Here is a 19,951-nt window from a genome sequence, read left to right as displayed (position 1 = left end):
CCCCCTCCCCCGCCACCTCCCAATCTTGGTTTAGAATGAAAAGAAGAAAACACATAAGAACGTTTTGCCCAGAACAAATTGGCGGAAAGTGTCACTAATTGCTTCCTATTGTTTGTTCATTAAAAGTTTCACAGTATTTAGTGTGGTCAGAACAAGTAAAAGTTTACCCTCTTGCTCCTACAATGTGGAGGGCTCAATTGTTGTCTTGTGCTAAATCAAAACTAACAAATCACTAACCTTTTCTTTGTTAATAACTGTTTCGAATCCATATTAAGATTTGGTCAGTTCCATTATACAGATAAAAGAACATTATAGCTTTTGCTTATGCAGTATTTTGTAGCAACATGGAAATTTTTGCCATGAGCAATTTGAACCTGTTTATAAAGTGTAAATGCCTGATTTTAATGTTAAGTATCCTACAATTAATGTCTACCCAAATCAATGTAGTCTCTGATTATCACTCTAAAAACACCTAAAAATAACAGTTTAAAATAGGCCTATGATTTGAAGTATGATTTTACAATTAACATCTTATACTTAGTAATTCAACTTTTTAAAAAGTCGTTTCACTGAAATGTTTGCCCAGAACAATCTTGAGGGCATCACAGAGCTTGGTACTAGGACCATGTATTTTAGAAAAGGGCATTTTGTATTTATATAGTCTGACTAAAGCAAACATACTGAAGAGCAAAGAGTTACACAAGTCCAATGAAACTGGAGTTCTGAAAGGTCAATTATTACCTACCAGCTTTGTCTTATTTAAAAGCTTAGCCATAAACTTGAGGAAGGTCAGGTACTACCCTTTGTAGGAACATAATAAATATTCATTTTAACATATATTTTAGATATGTTTTGGGAAAAGTAAATGTCTTAAAGAGTTTATCAAATGAAATTTCTCTCTTTCTGGAATATAATAATCTGAAACCTTTTCTGGTTTTAGTAGTTTGAAACAAACTAGTATATTAAGCTGCCATCAGGTGGTCAGTCAGAGTATTGCCATAAACTTATTAAAATGTGCAGACATGAAAAGCTTTATTTTTTCCTGCTGTTTGGTTTAAAATAGTTATTTCTTTTCTTTTTTTTTTAAATATATAAGAAGATTCCCTTTCTTTATAAATTCCATTTTAAACTGAAAGATTTGGAACTTAATGACTAAATGATAAACATTTTACCTAGCACATACTATACTGTATCTTCAGCTATTTGTCACTTAAAGCCATTTTTTTGTATTTTCATGATACCGTTGTCTTATGCTTACCTCTGGCTGCCTTCACATGTTGTCTGCATCTGTGCACTTCTCCATCTTCTGCTCCACAGGGCTACAAACCTATACAGAGGTATACTACTTTCAAATCCTGCGTGAGGAAGGAACTCTATAGCAGATAAATGACGGTATGTGTTAGCTGCCCAGTCTGAGTGTGCTGGCATGCTTGCAGGAATGGCTGAATGTTAAACTGTCACTGCTATGTTTCCTGTTTCAAAATTCAGGAATAGGTTATCTGACTGTAAGCAATGTAGTAGCTCAAAGCATCACGCTGTGTTTTTGACTGAAGCAATAGAACTTTATTCTGAAGTTGGCAATGACTGACTCACGCTGTCACTGTTTTGTAAGCCAGCTGCAATTTTGTGCTATGTTTGGAATAGAGAAAAGTATTCTTTCATGGTTTCTGTTGCTGTTTTCTGTCTGTCCTGTGACCACTTTTCACTAATTTCTCAGATAACTGTAGCTAATAAGTATTTACCAATGAAGATTGCAAAGACAATTTTTCTTTCTGAGACACTGTTAGTAACTTGATCCTACTTTGATTTATAGTTATGCTTTTGAAAACAATAATGTGGTTTTGGCACTATTGCTATACCAGCAATTTTCAAAAATAAGCACTGTGCCCACACATGACCATCATGCCTGCTTCTGCATTTCCACCACATGAATATTCATTCTTACATTAGATTGTACTGTGGAGTTCAGTGTAAAAACTGTGGTGTGGGTATTCTGGAGCCATATTGTGAAACTGTCGCATGGTGGACACAGCAGAAATATGTTAGCAGACATTTCTCTTCTTACATAAAGCAAGAGTTTTCTCCTTTTCATTTTAAGATTTTGGTGCCAGCACTTTTTTCCTGTTTATATTTATAGACTTTGCAGTAGTTGCTACGAAGACTGCTAACAGCTAATGTAGGTTGCAGATGTATTACTTTGCAGTGGGGAGGAGCAGAAAGATGTACGTCATGACAAACAAGGCCTCATAGCCAGTGGTCTGCTGTGAGTGGACCCCGTGGAGTAGCCAGCACATCTCATGTGCTCCTGAGCCGGGAGAGTTTGACTGTCGTTCCCCCGCTGTTTTTAATTCTGAGGCACAATATTAAGCTGAGATTTCTTGTCTAATAACTATCTTCAGATGCCTCCATACATCAGCATATTGGCATCTGACCTTCTGAATCATCCCCTTTCCTATCATATGCCTCTCTGAGCACGTGTATGCCACTGAGCATGCTGGGCCTCTGGTTTAAATCTTTCTTCCCTAACTCTGAAACAGCATGGCAGGAAACCGAGGAATGTACGTACACTAAGCAGAAGTTTCTTGGATCCTGTTTATCTGGGGTGATGGCTGGCTTCCAGCACAGTGGAAAAGCTAAGTCTGTAAGGATGAGAGGTGGGGTCCACTCAGACTGGTAGCCCACTGGCTCACCAGTCCCACTGATGTTTTCCTTTTGTAGACCCCTGAGCAAGATAAGTAAGAGAGAGGGAATATATCTAAACTGTTGACCTGTTCCAATGGCACAGCATGTCATGTACTCCAAACTGTGTTCTTTGGGACTCTTCGTGCCATTTTCTTTTTTTCAGTGAAGTGTCACATCTTTTGAACAGGCTGGTTCTTTTAAATTCATCAGTGAAGATGGCTTGGGGCACGTCTAGGCTTATGTAGCCAATTTGTCCTCCTAGAAAGAAGACAAGTTCTGTTTGATCTGCATACACTCTTCATGGGATTATTTCTTTATTATTTTGATTAACTATTACCATTTTTAAAATTAGACTTCCTCTTTATGAGTATAACCCAAATACCGAAGCTTTGTACTAATATGTGAGGAACAGAAAAGGAAGTTTGATCTTAACAAACAAAGCATCTGGTTTCTAGGAAGTGGGACTGTGTACTGGGAAGTGTAAATGACTAACAAAATAGTTAAACCAACATTTTAGTAATCCAATTCATCAGTTACATAAGAGGAAATTCGTGACTTTAGATTAATTTTATGTAACTTCATCTCTTTGAAACTTTTGACTCTCAAAACTTCCTTTCTTCTTTTCCCATGTCTTTTTAAAAATCATTCTTAGGAGTACTTTGTCTTTTTGTCTCTACTAGTTCTGCCACAACCTACACTGTAGTTGCATATCAAGTATTGTTTAAACTGTAAACTTTTCAAGATATGGAACAGCTCTTACAGGAAAATATCGAAATGCTATACAGTCATGATGCTTTCCTAGTAATTTCAGTGAAGGGTATGTGACCAAGTGGAACAAAACGCAGGGACACAAAAGAATCCAATATCTAATCATCAAGCCTAATAAAATTAGCTGGGTGACAAAAAGAGAGACTGTGGTAAAAGCATCAAACTTACATACATCGACACCTTGACAGGGATCTGAATTCAGGCAATAAATTACTTCCTTCTTCTTTTAAGATGGAGTAAACTGGGACAAAAATATACAGTGGAGATTTATAAAGGGAGATTTTGTTCACTCTGTATAAAGTCATTCTCAAGAAAAACATTTTAAAGTTAAATAATAGTATGTCTACACTATGCACTGGGAGACAGACACAGAAACCAGGTTAGTTCTCAGTGCACTGATCTGGCCCAGTGCAACCTCACTAACATAGTGTAGAGGTTGCTGATTATTTACCCTGCTCTTTTTCCCCACTAGAGCTCCTGGATGCTATAACAAGAATGCTTCTGGTACCTAAGTTTACCTGTGTAGGTCTGTTTCAGATATCTGTTCCCTGCGCACTCAAGAATGCAGTGTAAACCTCAAATATGTAAAATTCCCTCTTGCCTGCAGACACATTCGTCAGCTACTGCTCTTCACTTGAGCAACTGCTCCTTGTCTTTTGTGATGAATTACAGTAACATATCTAGTTGTTAGCTATTCTGAGTTCCTTTTTGTGCAAAGTGTTACTTAACTTGCGGTATTTCTTCAAATTTGTTGTAAATATTTATTAAAGTTTGTTGCAAGTGTCAGTTAATGGAAATGGAAACTTTAGCTGAAACACATGTGAAGTGATTTGGAGTTAGTTACTGTGGAGGAGAACGGAACTAATTCTGTCTTTGCTGTACAGCGTGGAGTGAAAGTGAATTTACGTAATTCTAAAAATTATTTTCTATTATCTTATAAATTAAAAAGATAATAAAGACAGAATCATTGGAGATTTGAAATTGAACAATTTCATTTGGGTAATTCAATTTCAGTCTGATGTACAAAAAAACAGATAGATGTATGCAAAGTACAAAAATCTGCTGCAGTTACATCCCAAAGTTAGGTGCAATACAATAACTCTTAATTCTACTTTGTTCCAAATATAAATGTACAGATCATTGTCTGTGCTTTGATATACTTTCTGTGGTAAACGTAGAACTCTGATGAAAGAGATTAAGATACTTGGCATACATACCATAGATGATACCATACTTTGAATCTGCACCCTGAAAAGGGATAAACAGCACATTGCGCTGTACATTACATATCTCTGAATTGCACTAATGCAGTCTACTTAACAGTGTAAAGAATGTTATACCCTTATAATAAATAATTAAAATCTCTCCTTGGGGAACAACTGTACAAGCTCTGTGTGGTCCAAACAGCTGGCAATGTTCTTGGAGAGCTTGAGTTTCTGCATTGCTCTCCCTGCAGGGCACACAGCCTGACTCGGCATCGGCAGGTACTCCTTTGCATGTACTGTAGGGAGAACAGAAAAAACATGTTAGTAGGGAGCTGCCGAACAGAGCTGAGAGGAGAGCTCTGATTTGAATGCCTTATCGAAGGGTTATCTAGGAAATTTCTAGCAAAACCCTTTCAGAGTTCATTTCCGAAGAAGGATGCTAGAGGCCAACTTCAGGAGGGATTCGAGTCCATCTGAAAGTACTGTTGGCTAAACTACTTGTGTGTTCAGTAACTGTAATAGATATTTAAGCTATAATTCCAATTTTGTTCACTTCTAAAGTATTGAAAGTAAATACTGTATGTCACAATTGTAAATCTAGAAATTAAGTTGTATGTTCCCGTAATGTCTTTAAAATCTTAAGATTTTTCATTAAAAGAACTGTTTTCTAGTTGTTCTGAATTTTGTGGGGTTTCTAAATTTCTGATTGAAGGTTTTTAGGAAGTAATAGTTAATAGCTGAAACCAGTGTCTTGGGGCTGATTGAGGAAGGACGTTTCATTTTAAGAAAGACATGAAAGACTGAAGCATGGATTCAGAACCTCATTTCTAGTCAAGTTTCAACAATAAATTGCTGTCTTGTGTAAATACTTCATTCAGTCAAGTGAGATTAAGATTTTCCATGTAGTTAATATTTTGAAAGCTTTTAATTTCCATACTTTCCTAATGTACAGCAGCTGAGTACATCTATCATAAGAGATAGCTTTCAGAAAAAAAAAATGAAGAGGCAGTTGCTTACTAGTTGAGACTGTTGCTTACGTGTTCTCTAAAGCAGATAAAGTCAGAAGTGTGTGATAGGCACACCTTACTTACTCATATTACAAAAGTAACTGGAAGTTAGAGAACCCAAACTTTTGATCCTAAACCTGACTAGAACCTTAAAAACATACCTTGATACCATGGGAGGAAAATGTTCCGGTGAAATGTGAAAGCATTGCAGGCTATGTGGACAAAATGCTCTTTCTGTGAATTTGGTACACTGAGAGTAGATACAACAATAATAAATAAATTAGAAATAAGTAGATGAACAGTTAATGTACTTCAGTGTTTCTTTTACTGATTTTCACAAACATTTCTCTGAACCTGTTTCATAAAATAATAAATAAACGTTTATCTTAAAGCACTGGTTAATCAACAGAATGTGCTTTTGTTAAATAATGCAATGCATTTTGCAAGTCGGACAGTTTTTTCATAAGATTGACTATAAATCAACTAAATTATGCATTCACGTAAGTGTTGTTTCTAATATTTCATTTAAAGTCTGGATTATATACTGCTGTGGATTAGATTGTTTCCTGAATATTTACAACTTCTGCATAATGTTCTATGCTTTTTAATTATACAAGATTAATTATAAGAATAAATGGAAAGTAGGCTTTACTCTTTAATGGTTGGTTTTATTATACTGCAATGTCACAATATTTTTAACTTCTTCACTCAGTTCAACCAAAACAAGCTATCAGACAATCTCTCACCTTGACACTGTAACCATTTACCTCGGGATACTGGACTTAATTTCTAAGATGGATTACAATTTAAAATTACTTTTAAATGCTTCTGACTTATCAACAATTACAATTCCTGTTCCTTACTTAGCCTCTTTCCCAGTTGTTCTAATACTTAGCCCCTCTCCATCTTTCTGTACTTACTATAAAAATAGGCTCGTGAAATTAGGAACAGCAGAAGAAATAATGAGATCCAGTGGTAACTACAGACAACATAGAGTCTAGTGAATCACCCAGGCCAGCGTTTGGCCAATATTCCTCTCCATTCGGTGGGCACTTACAAATGTCAATGAACTACAATGCAGTTTAGGATTAAGGTAACCTAGTATAAAGAAGCTTTCCTATCATCTCCCTGTTTTGTATTTGGCTTTTGCTAATGCCTCAGTTTCATGAACATCAATAATTTTCTATGCTTTTTATTTAGTGTTAGAGGTGAATTTTTAGTACAGCATCAACATGAAGAAGCAAGAAACAAAACTAGAGAGAGAGTAGTACATACCAGAATAAAGAGAAGATCTTTCTTACAGGTTTTAATATACATAGGCTATTTGTTGTATGCTAACTGTGTGCTGTGAGGTGAGGATGAATTCTGAATACTTAACCTGTGTATGGATTTATAACCCTCATTTTACAGAAGTACTTCTGAGCCATAGAAGTATCTGATCTTTCATGATTTTAATATTAAAATATGTATCTAGTTTGTATGAGTCTGAGTCAAATTTAGTGTAATATTAAGGAATTTAGTGAACAATATCTTTTTCCAATTGTATGTTTTTCACTTTTCACAGGAGACTCCAAGGAATGGTTGGAAGGAATATTACTCTTGTGTGATGACTGTAACCAGTGAACATCTCAGAGATCTATGGAAGCAATTTCGGAGACGAGATATGCTGAGATAAAGGAAGAAAGAAGGAATATCTGCACTGGTTAGAACTATTTATTCCTATGAATTCTTAATGAAGAACAAACTAACCCAGGTGAATCATGAATCTTCAGCTGCAGTAGAAAACACAGGACTTCTTTTCACTTAATGTAGTGATCATTAACTCTTATAGCTGCTTTTCAGTATGTATTTTATTTAAACAATGAACTACAACCTGATTGGCAGAAGTCTTTTTTTTAAGAACACATTTTGAATATTATTTTTTATTATTTTGAGATACATTTGTCATTTGAAAGAAAACAAAAATAAGTTTTACACCTTGGTAGGCAAACGTTTTGACAATGAAGAGAAACTGCCCGCATCAGCTTAGACTGTGAATTTGCTTTCAGAAAAGCACTATTAAAAAGTTTGTGCTAAATTGATAATGACAATACATTAAGTAGCATAACAATTATATACGGGTTGAATGTACAAATTAAACTCTTAGAAGCTAACAAAGCTGTTATTTTAAAAAGAATAAAGCTGTTATGGTTATAATGTGAATGATAGGTATTTACCTAGGAATGGTACTGTATGGACTATAATGTTCAGATTCTCCAAGTCTTACTACTATGTTTATTAATTTATCCTTTAAAAAAATAGGACAGATTTTAAGATGTCTTACAAGCAGTATATTAAAGAAAAGTCAAAATGTTCAAATTCACATTAAGTAATACACACTTTGTAATGTTTATTATAAATTTTATTGCCATATGTATAAATTCACTGGTATATTTCTGGTAGAGTAAAACTTCATGTGTTTCGTGTGAATAGTGCACTTTTATATGAAGTAAGACATGGCACTGAATAGAAATTACCATTGTCTAATTTGCTACTCTGGAATGCAGTATCTAGAAAATAGATAAATAACTTGTGTTTGTGTCAAACAAAAAAAAAACAAAACAAAAAATGAATGCATGCAGCAGTACAGAGCAACACTCACCAAGTAATATTATTTGAATATTACACATCAAATATTAGACATAAATTAGGCGTTACAAAGGTTATGGAGACTACAGGCAATGAGCAGTTCATGCTCTGTAGGTTTAGATGTTACAGAGACAGTGGTAAGTACACTGTTACATTTGGTTTTCATATTCTGTACATTTTTTCTTTGCTATTCAGCAGCAGCGTTTTTCCTTAGTCCCTTTCAAGATGATCATTAGGTGGTGGGAATTAAACCCAAACAAACACAAACACCTATTTCTTATATCATTCCTGAAAAGGTTCACTGGACATCAAATAAGTCTATTTATTTAGGAACAATCTGTGCCTTGAAATATTTCTAGCTGGATACACACACACTAAAACTAATGTCAATAAATTGTTACCAGAAAGGCAAATATTTGGTGGAGTCTGACAATTAAAATAGAACCAGAATAATGGTTTTAAATCTTTTATTACTCCAAATACCTGTAAGCAAACTTTTCAAAATTGTATTTAGTGCACATGTTGCTCAAGTACCATCTTACATCACATGTGAATGGAAAAGATGTTTAGCATGTGTGTAAGTACACATAAGTTTAGAAATGTTTAATTTATAAGATCTATCTCTGCTAAAAAATCAAAACAAAATGAAAAGGAATATGTTTTTTAAGAAATTCTGCTCTGAGAATCTTAGGGAAAAAAATGTGCTAGGTGTGGCTTTTATCTGAGAAAAAGCCAGTTCAGAAAGCTTTTGAAGGATGCTACTGTAGTTAATATTTCATGATAAATACTTATGAAATTTCCACCTTGGCATCCTTAAACTACCGACAGCAAGAAAGATCAAATAAATTGGGATGAAGACACAACAGAACATGGATAAGCTGCAATCCCTGTGTGATCATTTAGGGAATTAATTGTATTCAATGTATCGTCTTGGTACGCAGAACTGTCTCACTGCTTCTTGTCAGCATATGCAAAACCCAATTTGCTACTTCAGTGATGAAGGACAAAAAACGGGAAGAAAGGATAGGGAGTTATTGAAGAGGTTCCCCTCCTTCCTCTTCATTCACTACTGCCCACTCAGTGATCCTCCCCTTGGAGGAAGCAGCAACACCGTCATAATTTTGCTCCTCCACTGCCCTAGGCAATAGTGCACTTTGCTTTTATGGCTGGCTTGAGACAATTTTATCATTTTTCTATATATTTCCTAACTATAGTCACTTAATACAAAATAGAATGTGAAGGTGTCAGATTAGTTTTTAAGAGTATTTTTTCTCATATTTAATAATAAGTTATTTAATATAAATATGAATATATGCATATAATATTCTTGTTTATTTCAAAATAAATGCACCTGAAACTAATTCTATTTGCAGTGTATATCATTCGAATTCTTTTGTCATAAAAAAAGTCTTTTTTTCTGTAACATTAATGTATAAGTGTTTTGAACCAGAGCATCTCACCATCACAAAAAATACTCTTTTTTTTTTGGTTCTTTCGGTCATTTCTTCAGATAGCTTTGCTTTTCTGCCACAGAATTCTGTATAAAAGAGCTGGAAGTGCAAGGACAAACAGGTGAGAACAAGGCAGGGTAATGGGACATGCCATCTGCTAGAGAGGCACCCCTCGGATAGGCAGCAGTCACTGTGCTCAATAAAAACTTATTCAAAATACATCAAATTCCTGGCAGCAGAGAAGATTTGTATACTGAACTAAATTATTTGATAGTTGCTTAAATGAAGGCTTTTTGTAAAACCAGCTGTTGTTCTCTTCTGTAAGTTAAGAAAAGCGTAATAATATAAGAAGATACTCAGTGGATGCTTAGGAACTGCCCACTGATGCCCAGACCAGCTGTAAATTGTGATAAAATGGTAACTATTAAACTTGCACCTTTGGGTAGCTTTGTGATACTAACTTTTGTCTGAGCTCTGATGAATTCATAGTTGCCAGCAGAATATCCTGTACTGCAGGCTGCTCCCTGCTCATCTTCCGATGTTTAAAATCACACTGACAGTTTCCCTCCTTGCATGGAAAAGGCTGAGGTACTTAATGCCTTCTTTGCCTCAGTCTTTAACAGGGAGACCAGTTATCCTCAGGGTACTCCGCCCCGAGTTGGAAGGCAAGGATGAAGAGCAGAACATACCCCCCCTTAATCCAGGAGGAATTAGTTAGGGACCTACTATGCCGTCTGGACACTCACAAATCTATGGGACCTGATGGGATCCATCCAGGAGTACTGAGGGAACTGGCAGAGGTCCTTGCCAAGCCACTCTCTATCATCTATCAGCAATCCTGGTCAACAGGGGAGGTCCCAGAGGACTGGAGGCTTGCCAGCGTGACTCCCATTTACAAGAAGGGTCGGAGGGAGGATCTGGGGAACTACGGGCCTGTCAGCCTGACCTCGGTACCGGGGAAGATTATGAAACGGTTTGTCTTGAGAGCACTCACATGGCAAGTCCAGGATAAGCAGGGGATCAGGCCCAGTCAGCATGGGTTTACGAAAGGCAGGTCCTGCTTGACCAACCTGATCTCCTTCTATGACCAGGTGACCCACCTAGTGGATGAGGGAAAGGCTGTGGATGTTATCTTCCTTGGCTTCAGCAAGGCCTTTGACACTGTCTCTCATGGCATACTCCTTGAGAAGGTGGCGTCTCATGGCTTGGATAAGTGTACTCTTCATTGGATGGATGGCTGAGCCCAGAGGGTTGTGGTGAATGGGGTGAAATCCAGTTGGTGGCACGTCACAAGTGGTGTTCCTCAGGGCTCAGTGTTGGGCCCTGTTCTGTTTAATATCTTTATCGATGATTTGGATGAGGGGATTGAGTGCACCCTCAGCAAGTTTGCAGATGACACCAAGCTGTGAGGCAGGGTCGATCTGCTTGAGGGTAGGGAGGATCTACAGAGAGATCTGGACAGGCTGGATCGATGGGCTGAGGCCAATCGCATGAAGTTCAACAAGGCCAAGTGCCGGGGCCTGCACTTCGGTCACGGCAACCCCATGCAGCGCTACAGGGTTGGGGAAGAGTGGCTGGAAAGCTGCCCGGCAGAGAAAGACCTGGGGGTGCTGGTTGACAGCCGGCTGAATATGAGCCGGCAGTGTGCCCAGGTGGCCAAGAAGGCCAATGGCATCCTGGCCTGCATCAGAAATGGTGTGGCCAGCAGGAGCAGGGAGGTGATTGTTCCCCTGTACTGGGCACTGGTAAGGCCGCACCTGGAGTACTGTGTTCAGTTTTGGGCCCCTCACTACAGGAAAGACCTTGAGGTGCTGGAGCGTGTCCAGAGAAGGGCAACCAAGCTGGTGAGGGGCCTGGAGCACAAGTCTTATGAGGAGCGGCTGAGGGAACTGGGGCTGTTTAGTCTGGAGAAGAGGAGGCCGAGGGGAGACCTTATCGCTCTCTACGAATACCTGAAAGGAGGTGGTAGCGAGGTGGGTGTCAGTCTCTTCTGTCAGGTGGCTGGAGATAGGACAAGAGAAAATGGCCTCAAGTTGTGGCAGGGGAGGTTTAGGTTGGATATTGGGAAAAATTTCTTTACAGAAAGGGTTGTCAGACATTGCAACAGGCTGCCCAGGGAAGTGGTTGTGTCACCATCCCTGGAGGTATTCAGAAAGAACATAGACAAGGCACTCCAGAACATGGTTTAGTGGGCATGGTTGATGGTTGGACTTGATGATCTTGAAGGTCTTTTCCAACCTAAATGATTCTATGATTCTGTGTTTTGACAGTAAGTCAATACAAATTACTTGCACTGCAAGTGCATGTATTGTATGCCATAGAAGAAAGTTATCAGCCTGAAGAAAAAGAAATACTATTTAATAGTGACTTGCAGCATATTGTTGGTCATACTGCCTGGTTTTCTATGGTTATTTGATCTCCTCTTTTCCATCTAAATATCAGGATAAGGATGCTTTGAAACAAAATGAGAAAAAAAATTAGAGAGGAATTTTTGACTTTGCTTTGATTCAACTTTGCATAATATTCTTCGCATAATGATGTGGTTTGCTGTCTTGTCCCACTGAGGACATTTTCAAGACAGTTTCTAGCAAAACAACTCCAGACTAATACTTGCAGAAGGAAAAGAATCAGACCAAAAGTTCAGTATTCAAAAAACAAATCTCAGACAAAACTAATTTGTAGCAATACCAAGTCTGAACTCCCCTTAAAATTAAGCCAAAACTAAAATGAGTATTTTCTAATATATGTGAGGTCTGAATGTACAGTATTTTTCCCTATATCTGAAAATCCATGAAAGCATTTGGCACCCTGAACCTGTCAGCAGATGGTGCCCTTGGATATATTATGTTCTTTTTCTTACACACAGAATTAAATACACGGGGGTGTGCTTTAATCTTGAATGAATAATGATAGTTTTTACCACTAGTTTGACTGATAAATTCCTCACACAGAGGAACATTATTATTAGCTAGGAGTGTTCCATAAAAATATTAGTACCCACTTGAAAATCTTAATATAAATACCTCATTTTATATATATATATATATAAAAAGTACACAAAGCTGAGTTACCTATTTATATGTCCACCTTAATTTAAAAATAAATGAAATTAAATTAATATGATTGCACAGGAACTTTTCCAGTTCCTGTTTCATAGCTATCCATTGGAAGTAACTTTTCATTTACAGTTTTCTTCTGACAATAAATTTATAATCCTTCTCCTTTTTAAGCAGCCATACCTATACGCCATGTTTTTTTAATAAGTGGTGTTACTGTTAAGTGGGTTTAGGTGATTTGCCTGAGGTTGTAAGTTCTGGTCTGAAACAATGAACTTTAACTTGCTCTAACCCTGATTCAGAAGCTACAACCTAGATTCAAAGAGTGTAGTGCTGTAAAAATAAACTTTCAGGTATTCAAATCTCTGCAGTAAAATACTGAGTCTGAAGTTAGTCACCTAGGCTCTTCAAAAAAATGCATGCAGAGAATTGCATGAGATCCAGAAATACCACAAACTGTTTTAAATCGGTAAACTAGCTAACCAGGCAGTACTGAGTATAGGGGCATTGTAAGATGTTGCTCCTGAGAGATGTGCGTTCTCATGGGCTTTCTTTCGTGGCCAGTAGCATGTGCGTGACAGAGGGGTGAGATGGCTCAGTTAAGAATTAACACAGCCAAAAAACCCCACACATGTATGTATAGATGTGACTCAATGAAACGGCTCCCCATTACAGAAGCACTGGGGACAGCGTATGAGAGGGGGTGGAAACACATTGCCTGAAGGAGAGATGAAGAGCATGATAATGGCAGTCTGGATTCAGAGAGACTTGAGCTGCTGTGGTAGTTGCTATCAAATTATGCTTCTTGCCAGAGATAACATAGCTTATAAAAAGAATATGTCCTTGCACTTGGAAACTGCTTGACAAAACCCAGTACAAGGAGCAGGGACTGGAATCCAGAAGTCCCAGGTTTGGGCAGATGCCCTCAGAGGCTGCCAAAGCATTTACTTTCTTTGGTCCCATGAATCTTACATCCTTTTCTATATCATTTTATAAAGACAGCGGACAAATTGCCAAAACCGGCCTACACACTGGCAATTAAAACACTTCCATGGGAAGTGGAAAGAAAGCAATTGTGGCTGTCACTGCATGTTGTGCAGAGACATATTCTCAGGATCCCCAGCAATAGAAAGCATGAACATGGGAAGGTATCTCATCCCTGGACAATGATCAAACCTGGATGTGTGACCAAGGTACTGAGTTGGTCAGCCCTGTCAAGGCATTTCAGGGCATTAGCTGTGTAAAAGTGGGTTTAAATTGCCTGATCTAAAAAAAAAAAAGAGGCTGTCAGACTGGTATTAGATGCCTGCTTTTGGAGTCAACCATTAAGCCACATAACTTCTACTCCAAAGGGCAGAAATCACTGGATTGGGGCACACAGCATGGGATGTCACTAGATGAGATAAGGTTTCTTACATACAGCTCTTTAGGGGCTTTCCACTCTAGGGGTCATGATTTTTGCCTAAATAGAGATATGTACAGCAGAACTGGTTTCAATTTCTCCCATTTTTCCCACCTTAAGTGGCAAAAGAGGAAGCAGCAGGGGCATGAAACTCCAAGATGAATAAGTCTGGGGAAAAACAATGAAATGAAAAAATTGCCACTGAAAGTGACAGAAGAGTAGGTGGATAATAAGCCCAAATACGACTTTAAACAACTTCCCTGAAGGCAGACTCTCACAAATACAGTATTGTATCAATCCAGGGGTAGCAATCAAGAAATTCCAGGAAGGACTTCATTACTTGAAAAGGAGCTAAATGACCCTCTCTCATGGAGAGCCAGGCAAATTTCCACATTGTGGAAAAGTTAAAAAAAAAAAAAATCATATGACAACAATTAGGTTTGGGTATCCAAACAGTTGCAAATAATTAAGTACCTAGCTAGGATGAAGGGAGAACAAGAAGATGAATACATCTGGGCCAGCCCTCCAATTAAAATACATCTGACAGCTAGACTGAGACTGGAGAAGCTACTAAGCTGCTTGTTTTCATGTAGCTGGGAGTCATGAACTATACACAGATGGTACTTGACTCCAGCTGGGATGCAACATACATTTCTAAGTGATATCTACGCCAGAGACATTGCAGAGAGATTTATTTTTTTTTGTACGTGTGGTAAGTGTGGTCCAACACCCAAACATTCCGGAGAGAAGCAAGCAGCACAGTCGCTGTTGTGAAGGTCAGAGAGCATCCCTGTAGAGCCACAGGTTCACCTAACTAGTGCCCTGTGCCTCTATGTCTGTGCCTATGTCTATTCCTCCTTCTAGCTGCTGGTCTGTGTATTGCACTTGTGGGAAGGCAAATATTTATACTCGTGTCCTATTTTCCCTTTCCTCTTGCTGCTGCACAGAATATGTGGGACATGGGGTGCAAGAAGAAGTATTCCACCATATCAGATTGCTTACATAGAGGAGGAGATGTTCTGAGTATATAAGCCATGAATTCCAGTCAGATTCTCTGAAAAACAGTTTTTGAATTAAGCATATTTTGCAGGTGTGTTTATCATTCACTGCATTCTGCATGTACTTAGTTTGGGATTTTTTTAATTGACCAAATAATGAAAGAAATACTGTGTTTAAAATCATCAGAAAGTTATATGAGATTATAAAATGAATCATGCCTTATCATTTTCAAACTGTTCTAGCACAGTAAATCTGTGACATCTTAAAATGATCTAATACCATGAAGTCTTATTTTTCCACAGTCAACTGTTGTAATGGTAGTCTTAAGAGTTCAGTGTAATTTTACAGCTGAAATTTAATGAGCTAGATGATACACATATAGTATTTGCAGGTACTCATCATAACCTATGAAGGGACAGTAACTGTGAACATCTGTGGGCAGCCATGGATATTATATCCACAGGAGCCTAAATGAACGTTGAAGTAACTCCTTGACAAACGCTTACTACAGTAGTGTGGTATTCAAATCACATATACTTTAAGAACACTGTTAATTTACATAATCACTTTTGTTTCTTATCTTTTGTGGCTCATTTTACTTTTTTATTCTGATTGTTTTGAAATTCTGTGACCTTTCAAACTGGTACAAAACTGAGGTCTGAAAAGGCTCTATGCTAAACTATCGATAACAGATAATTTTTCTCTGCCATATATTAAACATCCTCTCTCACTTGAGATTTCCTTCTATTTTGCTGCCATTACTTTATGACATTGATTATCAGGAACTGTTTATCACATCTTAATAAAATACATTCAAGCCATCTGTGTAACTTCATTAGATGTGTACAAACCTTCTACTACTGTTTGCTCTAGATGGGCAACTTACCAAGATCCGAATTCCTAGTACAGTTTCTTCCTTCTTAAATGCCCAGAACGCTCTTAACAGCTATCCATATACAGTGAGTATTGCAGACATGCAGCATGATCTGACTATAATTTAAGTATCAAAGAACTTTAATGTCAGCAATTAGAACCCCAGTGTAATTCTTTAGATAAAGTTGGTTCAACAAAGTAGAGCCCCCTGACTTGCACAGGAGTAGTTTTTAATGCAGACTGCACACTAGGGTACCAAGATGACTTCCTTTGGGAAGAGGCACTGTTTGCATTCTCTGCTTCTGGATCTGAACCCAGCTAGCATCTACCTGTCAGCACATGTGGAAGGAGAGAGCACCTGCTTCGTTAACGTCATCTGACCGAGGACCTTGGCAAGTGGGATGACGAGGAGAAGAGGGGAAGCCAAATGTACAGAGGCACAAACCCAAGCGAACAACACTCACAGAGGCAACAGCAGGGAACAGCCCTGGTCAGCCAGACCGATCAGCAAGGGTATGTGGAGGATGCTTGTCTCAGCAAGATGAGCTGGATGAGGACCTTGTCAAAATGCAGTGAGCACCAAGCTGGCGAGTCAGAGACCGTGGGGCAGGTTAAGAGGGCCTGGGGTCTGGGCAGAGGTGTCAGACAGCCAGGGAGGCTGTGCCTGTAGTCAGGGATCTGCAACTGCACGTGTGCTTGTGAGCACAGAGTTGGGGGGGGGGATGTGCTTTCTCTAGTGAACCTCAGCCCCAACAGCCGAAGGGGAGAAGGGAACTTGGCTGTCGGTACTTGTGTGAGTCCTACACATAGATGCTGTTGAAGTTGCCACTGGTTGAGCAGGAAAGTAGCAGCCACATCTACCGGCCTGGGACGGAGACGCCGGGTTCCTGCGCTAGGCTCCAGCGGCTGGGCAGACGGATGCCTGGCCCCAGCGCTGCAGGTGGCAGCCTTTCTTGTAACATCCCTTCACGCTACCTGATACAAAGAATAGTCACACATGGTAATGTCAGAAATGTATTCCAGAAGAGACACTTTTAAAAAAAAAATCCACCAGCAATACCTTGCATATACCTTGTCTGAGGGGAAAAGCTGAGCGGTACCACTTATGACAACATTTTGTTTTGATTTGCCAAAGACTCAAGCCTCCTCTTCAAACCCCAGCTACCTTCAGCCCAGCTCCTGACGAGAAGAAAAGCCAGTAAACTACCTTTGTTTCCTCTTTTTCCTGTGAACGGTTCACACAAGCATCAATAAACTGTGCCCCGAGTAACCTCTCTCTCCGTAGAGAGAGGCTGCCTGAGTACGGTCATTTGGGAAATCTGTCCATGAATACCTAATGGTTTAGATTATCCCAGGATTTACTTTTGCTGTAATGCAGTGCTCCCTTGAATACACTCGCTCTTGAGTTGTTCTCCTGCTACCTAAAATTTCTGCAGGTCATACCACAGAGAGAGGAGGAGGAGGAGGAAAGGAACAGAAGAAAGGGTCTCAGGACCCATCTGGAGAGCGGTAAGACTCATGGAGGGAATAGAGCAGAACTGTGGGCATGGAGGGGAGCAAGAGAGCCCACATCCATGGGGAGAAACCACGAGTGCGAGGGCAAGAGAGAGGGATTCTTCATAGCTCTCTGACCAAAGGATGCTCCAAGGTAATCGGGAATATCAGTCAAGGCAGGCTTTTTTGTCCCAGCCAAATTAAAGTGAGGTTTGCCTGTTTGTTTCAGGCTAGTTTTGAACCAGAATGACCATGACTTTGGAGCTCTAATACAGAGTATAGTATAAAAATAATTACTAATGTTATTATTAGCATACCAAATAACAAAATTCTGATTATTGTGGAATCTGAGGAGGTTGGCACTGGCCATGGAAAAGTTAGAAGGCTGGACTACAGAAGCCCATTTCCAGGGAGGAGTAATAAAAAGCCTCTGACCAGAAATTGTATGATCTAAGGTCTTTGTAACACATCATCTTTTTATTCCTGCATCTCTGGCAAACTGCCACCTCTCTATATACATAATTTTGTATAATAACAATTATTTCAAGGAATTAATTACTATGTTAAAAAGTGTTCTCTACTGTTTACCATGGCATGTGTTGTTAATAAGCCCCTATCACATGCAACATTTTAAAACGGTTTGTAGGAGAAAGCTTTTCATAGCCCCCAAGTGGGATGCAAAAACTAATTCACCCTTATGCATACAGTTTCCAGCTGCTAACTTCTCATGGTACAGCCATGTGTCCGTGGAAACGCACAACACATTAGATGCGTTATCCTTTGTACCTGAGAGAGGTCACTGCCAGGTATTTCCATCAAATGCATTAAATTGCCTTCATTTGTTTTAACTTTTGCCAGTAAAGCACGGGGTATGCCTTCAAGCGGTGGCAATTTTGTTCCTTATACTTCTAAAATCTGTTTTGAATAACCATGCATGTTCTCATTAAACATACTAAAGTCAAATCCTTTAAATGTTCTATTAAGATGTTGGCCTCAGTGATGATTTACATAATTAACTACAGGAAAAATGAAGTGGCTTTATTGTCTATGTCACGTTGGTTTTGGTCCCTTTCCTCTTCTTTTGTGAAATATAGTATGTTGGCATATAAAATCTAGTTTTTCCATACCATTCACTGTATCTCTACCTTTTTAATGTATAATACATAATTCCCCATCATGCAGAATCTTTTCATAAGTTATTATATTCCCATCTTTCGATGGCATCATATTCTGTTTATTTCTCTCTCATAATGACTATACATTGTGGAGATGGTATCAGTGAGCCATTCACGACGATATACGTGTCTTTTTCTTGAATAGGTGAAGATAATTTACTGCTATGGGATATGTAATATTCCTCTTGATACATCATTCTGTATTGCTCTTTCACCCGGTTCCCTGTGGCTAACTGAAATTCCTCAGCCGAATCTTACAATAATGAGAGGCGCGTGATTTTGCATGACATAAAAACACTGCAGCCATACGGTCAACTTCCTTTCCCGTCTCTTCGATAAACACGCTAACAACTCTGTTTCATACTCTGGAACCTGGCAGCACACCTACTATTTTTGTCTTATTTTCCCTATGTTTTTTTCTCTCTCGCAGCCTGTTTTTACTCAATGGCAGCCACGTGCCATCCAGGTTGTGATCACTTAGCTTCACGCGTAGTCTCCCGTGTGGGACATTATATCAGCCTTTTTTCCAAGTCCAAACACGTTTTCACCAACCAGCTCTTTCCTACCTGCCGCGCCACCGATGCTCCGAGAGGCTCTGGCAGATCGCAGAACTGCTCGGCATTTCTAATTCTGGAACGGTAATTCAGCAACCATTTGGGTGCACATACTGCAACGCAGTCTGGGTTTACTATGACATTTCACAAGCGTTTCATTACGACGGCCATAGCGTAAAGCCTTTTCGGGAAAGAGTGAGTCAGCACAGCCCTTGGCCACCTTCCCTTGGCAGAACATCTGCCAGGGGCAGGGCCGGCCACCGCGGCCTCTGGCTGGCTGTGACACAGCAGCCCGCCACGCTTGTTGCTCGTTACACCTGATGCTGAAACACCATTCGCAAACGAGGCAGCGCTCTTCCTAACCGAGCGATTTAAAAGTACTCCCGCGGGCGGCCAAGTCCCACCATCCCTCATTTCGGAGGCAGGAAAGCCGGGGCAAGCTGCGCTGGGCACCGGGCGTTAGACGGGGGCAGCCGTCACCGGCGCCTCCGCCCGCCCGCCGCCCAAGCGCTCCGGCACGTGCCGGGTGCCCGAGGCGCGGAACTCCTTTTGCGAGGAGCTGGGCGGCTCCGGGGCCCGGCCCCGAACTTCACGGGACAGCTTTCCCCGCTATCGCCCGCGGCAGGCGGCGGGGACGGCCGCAGCCAGAGCCCAGCC

General features: G+C 39.5%; 2 protein-coding genes across 2 annotated transcripts in view; both read left to right on the top strand.

The window, feature by feature from the left end:
* Positions 1–8,007, top strand: part of MICU3 (mitochondrial calcium uptake family, member 3) — a 44,296-nt gene extending 36,289 nt beyond the window's left edge. The window contains exons 14-15 of the mRNA XM_010570073.1: positions 1,318–1,392; positions 7,227–8,007. Of these exons, the coding sequence (XP_010568375.1) occupies positions 1,318–1,386 (69 nt within the window). The 3' untranslated portion in view covers positions 1,387–1,392; positions 7,227–8,007. The remainder of the gene's footprint in view (positions 1–1,317; positions 1,393–7,226) is intronic.
* An 8,874-nt stretch (positions 8,008–16,881) lies between these two features.
* ZDHHC2 (zinc finger, DHHC-type containing 2) overlaps positions 16,882–19,951 on the top strand; it is a 37,098-nt gene continuing 34,028 nt past the window's right edge. The window contains exons 1-2 of the mRNA XM_010570072.1: positions 16,882–17,071; positions 17,508–17,580. Coding sequence (XP_010568374.1) covers positions 16,882–17,071; positions 17,508–17,580 — 263 coding nt within the window. The remainder of the gene's footprint in view (positions 17,072–17,507; positions 17,581–19,951) is intronic.

Source organism: Haliaeetus leucocephalus, unplaced genomic scaffold (assembly GCF_000737465.1).
Source record: "Haliaeetus leucocephalus isolate CR32 unplaced genomic scaffold, Haliaeetus_leucocephalus-4.0 Scaffold284, whole genome shotgun sequence".
Lineage (NCBI taxonomy): Eukaryota > Metazoa > Chordata > Aves > Accipitriformes > Accipitridae > Haliaeetus > Haliaeetus leucocephalus.
This window is presented reverse-complemented; position numbering and strand designations above follow the sequence as displayed.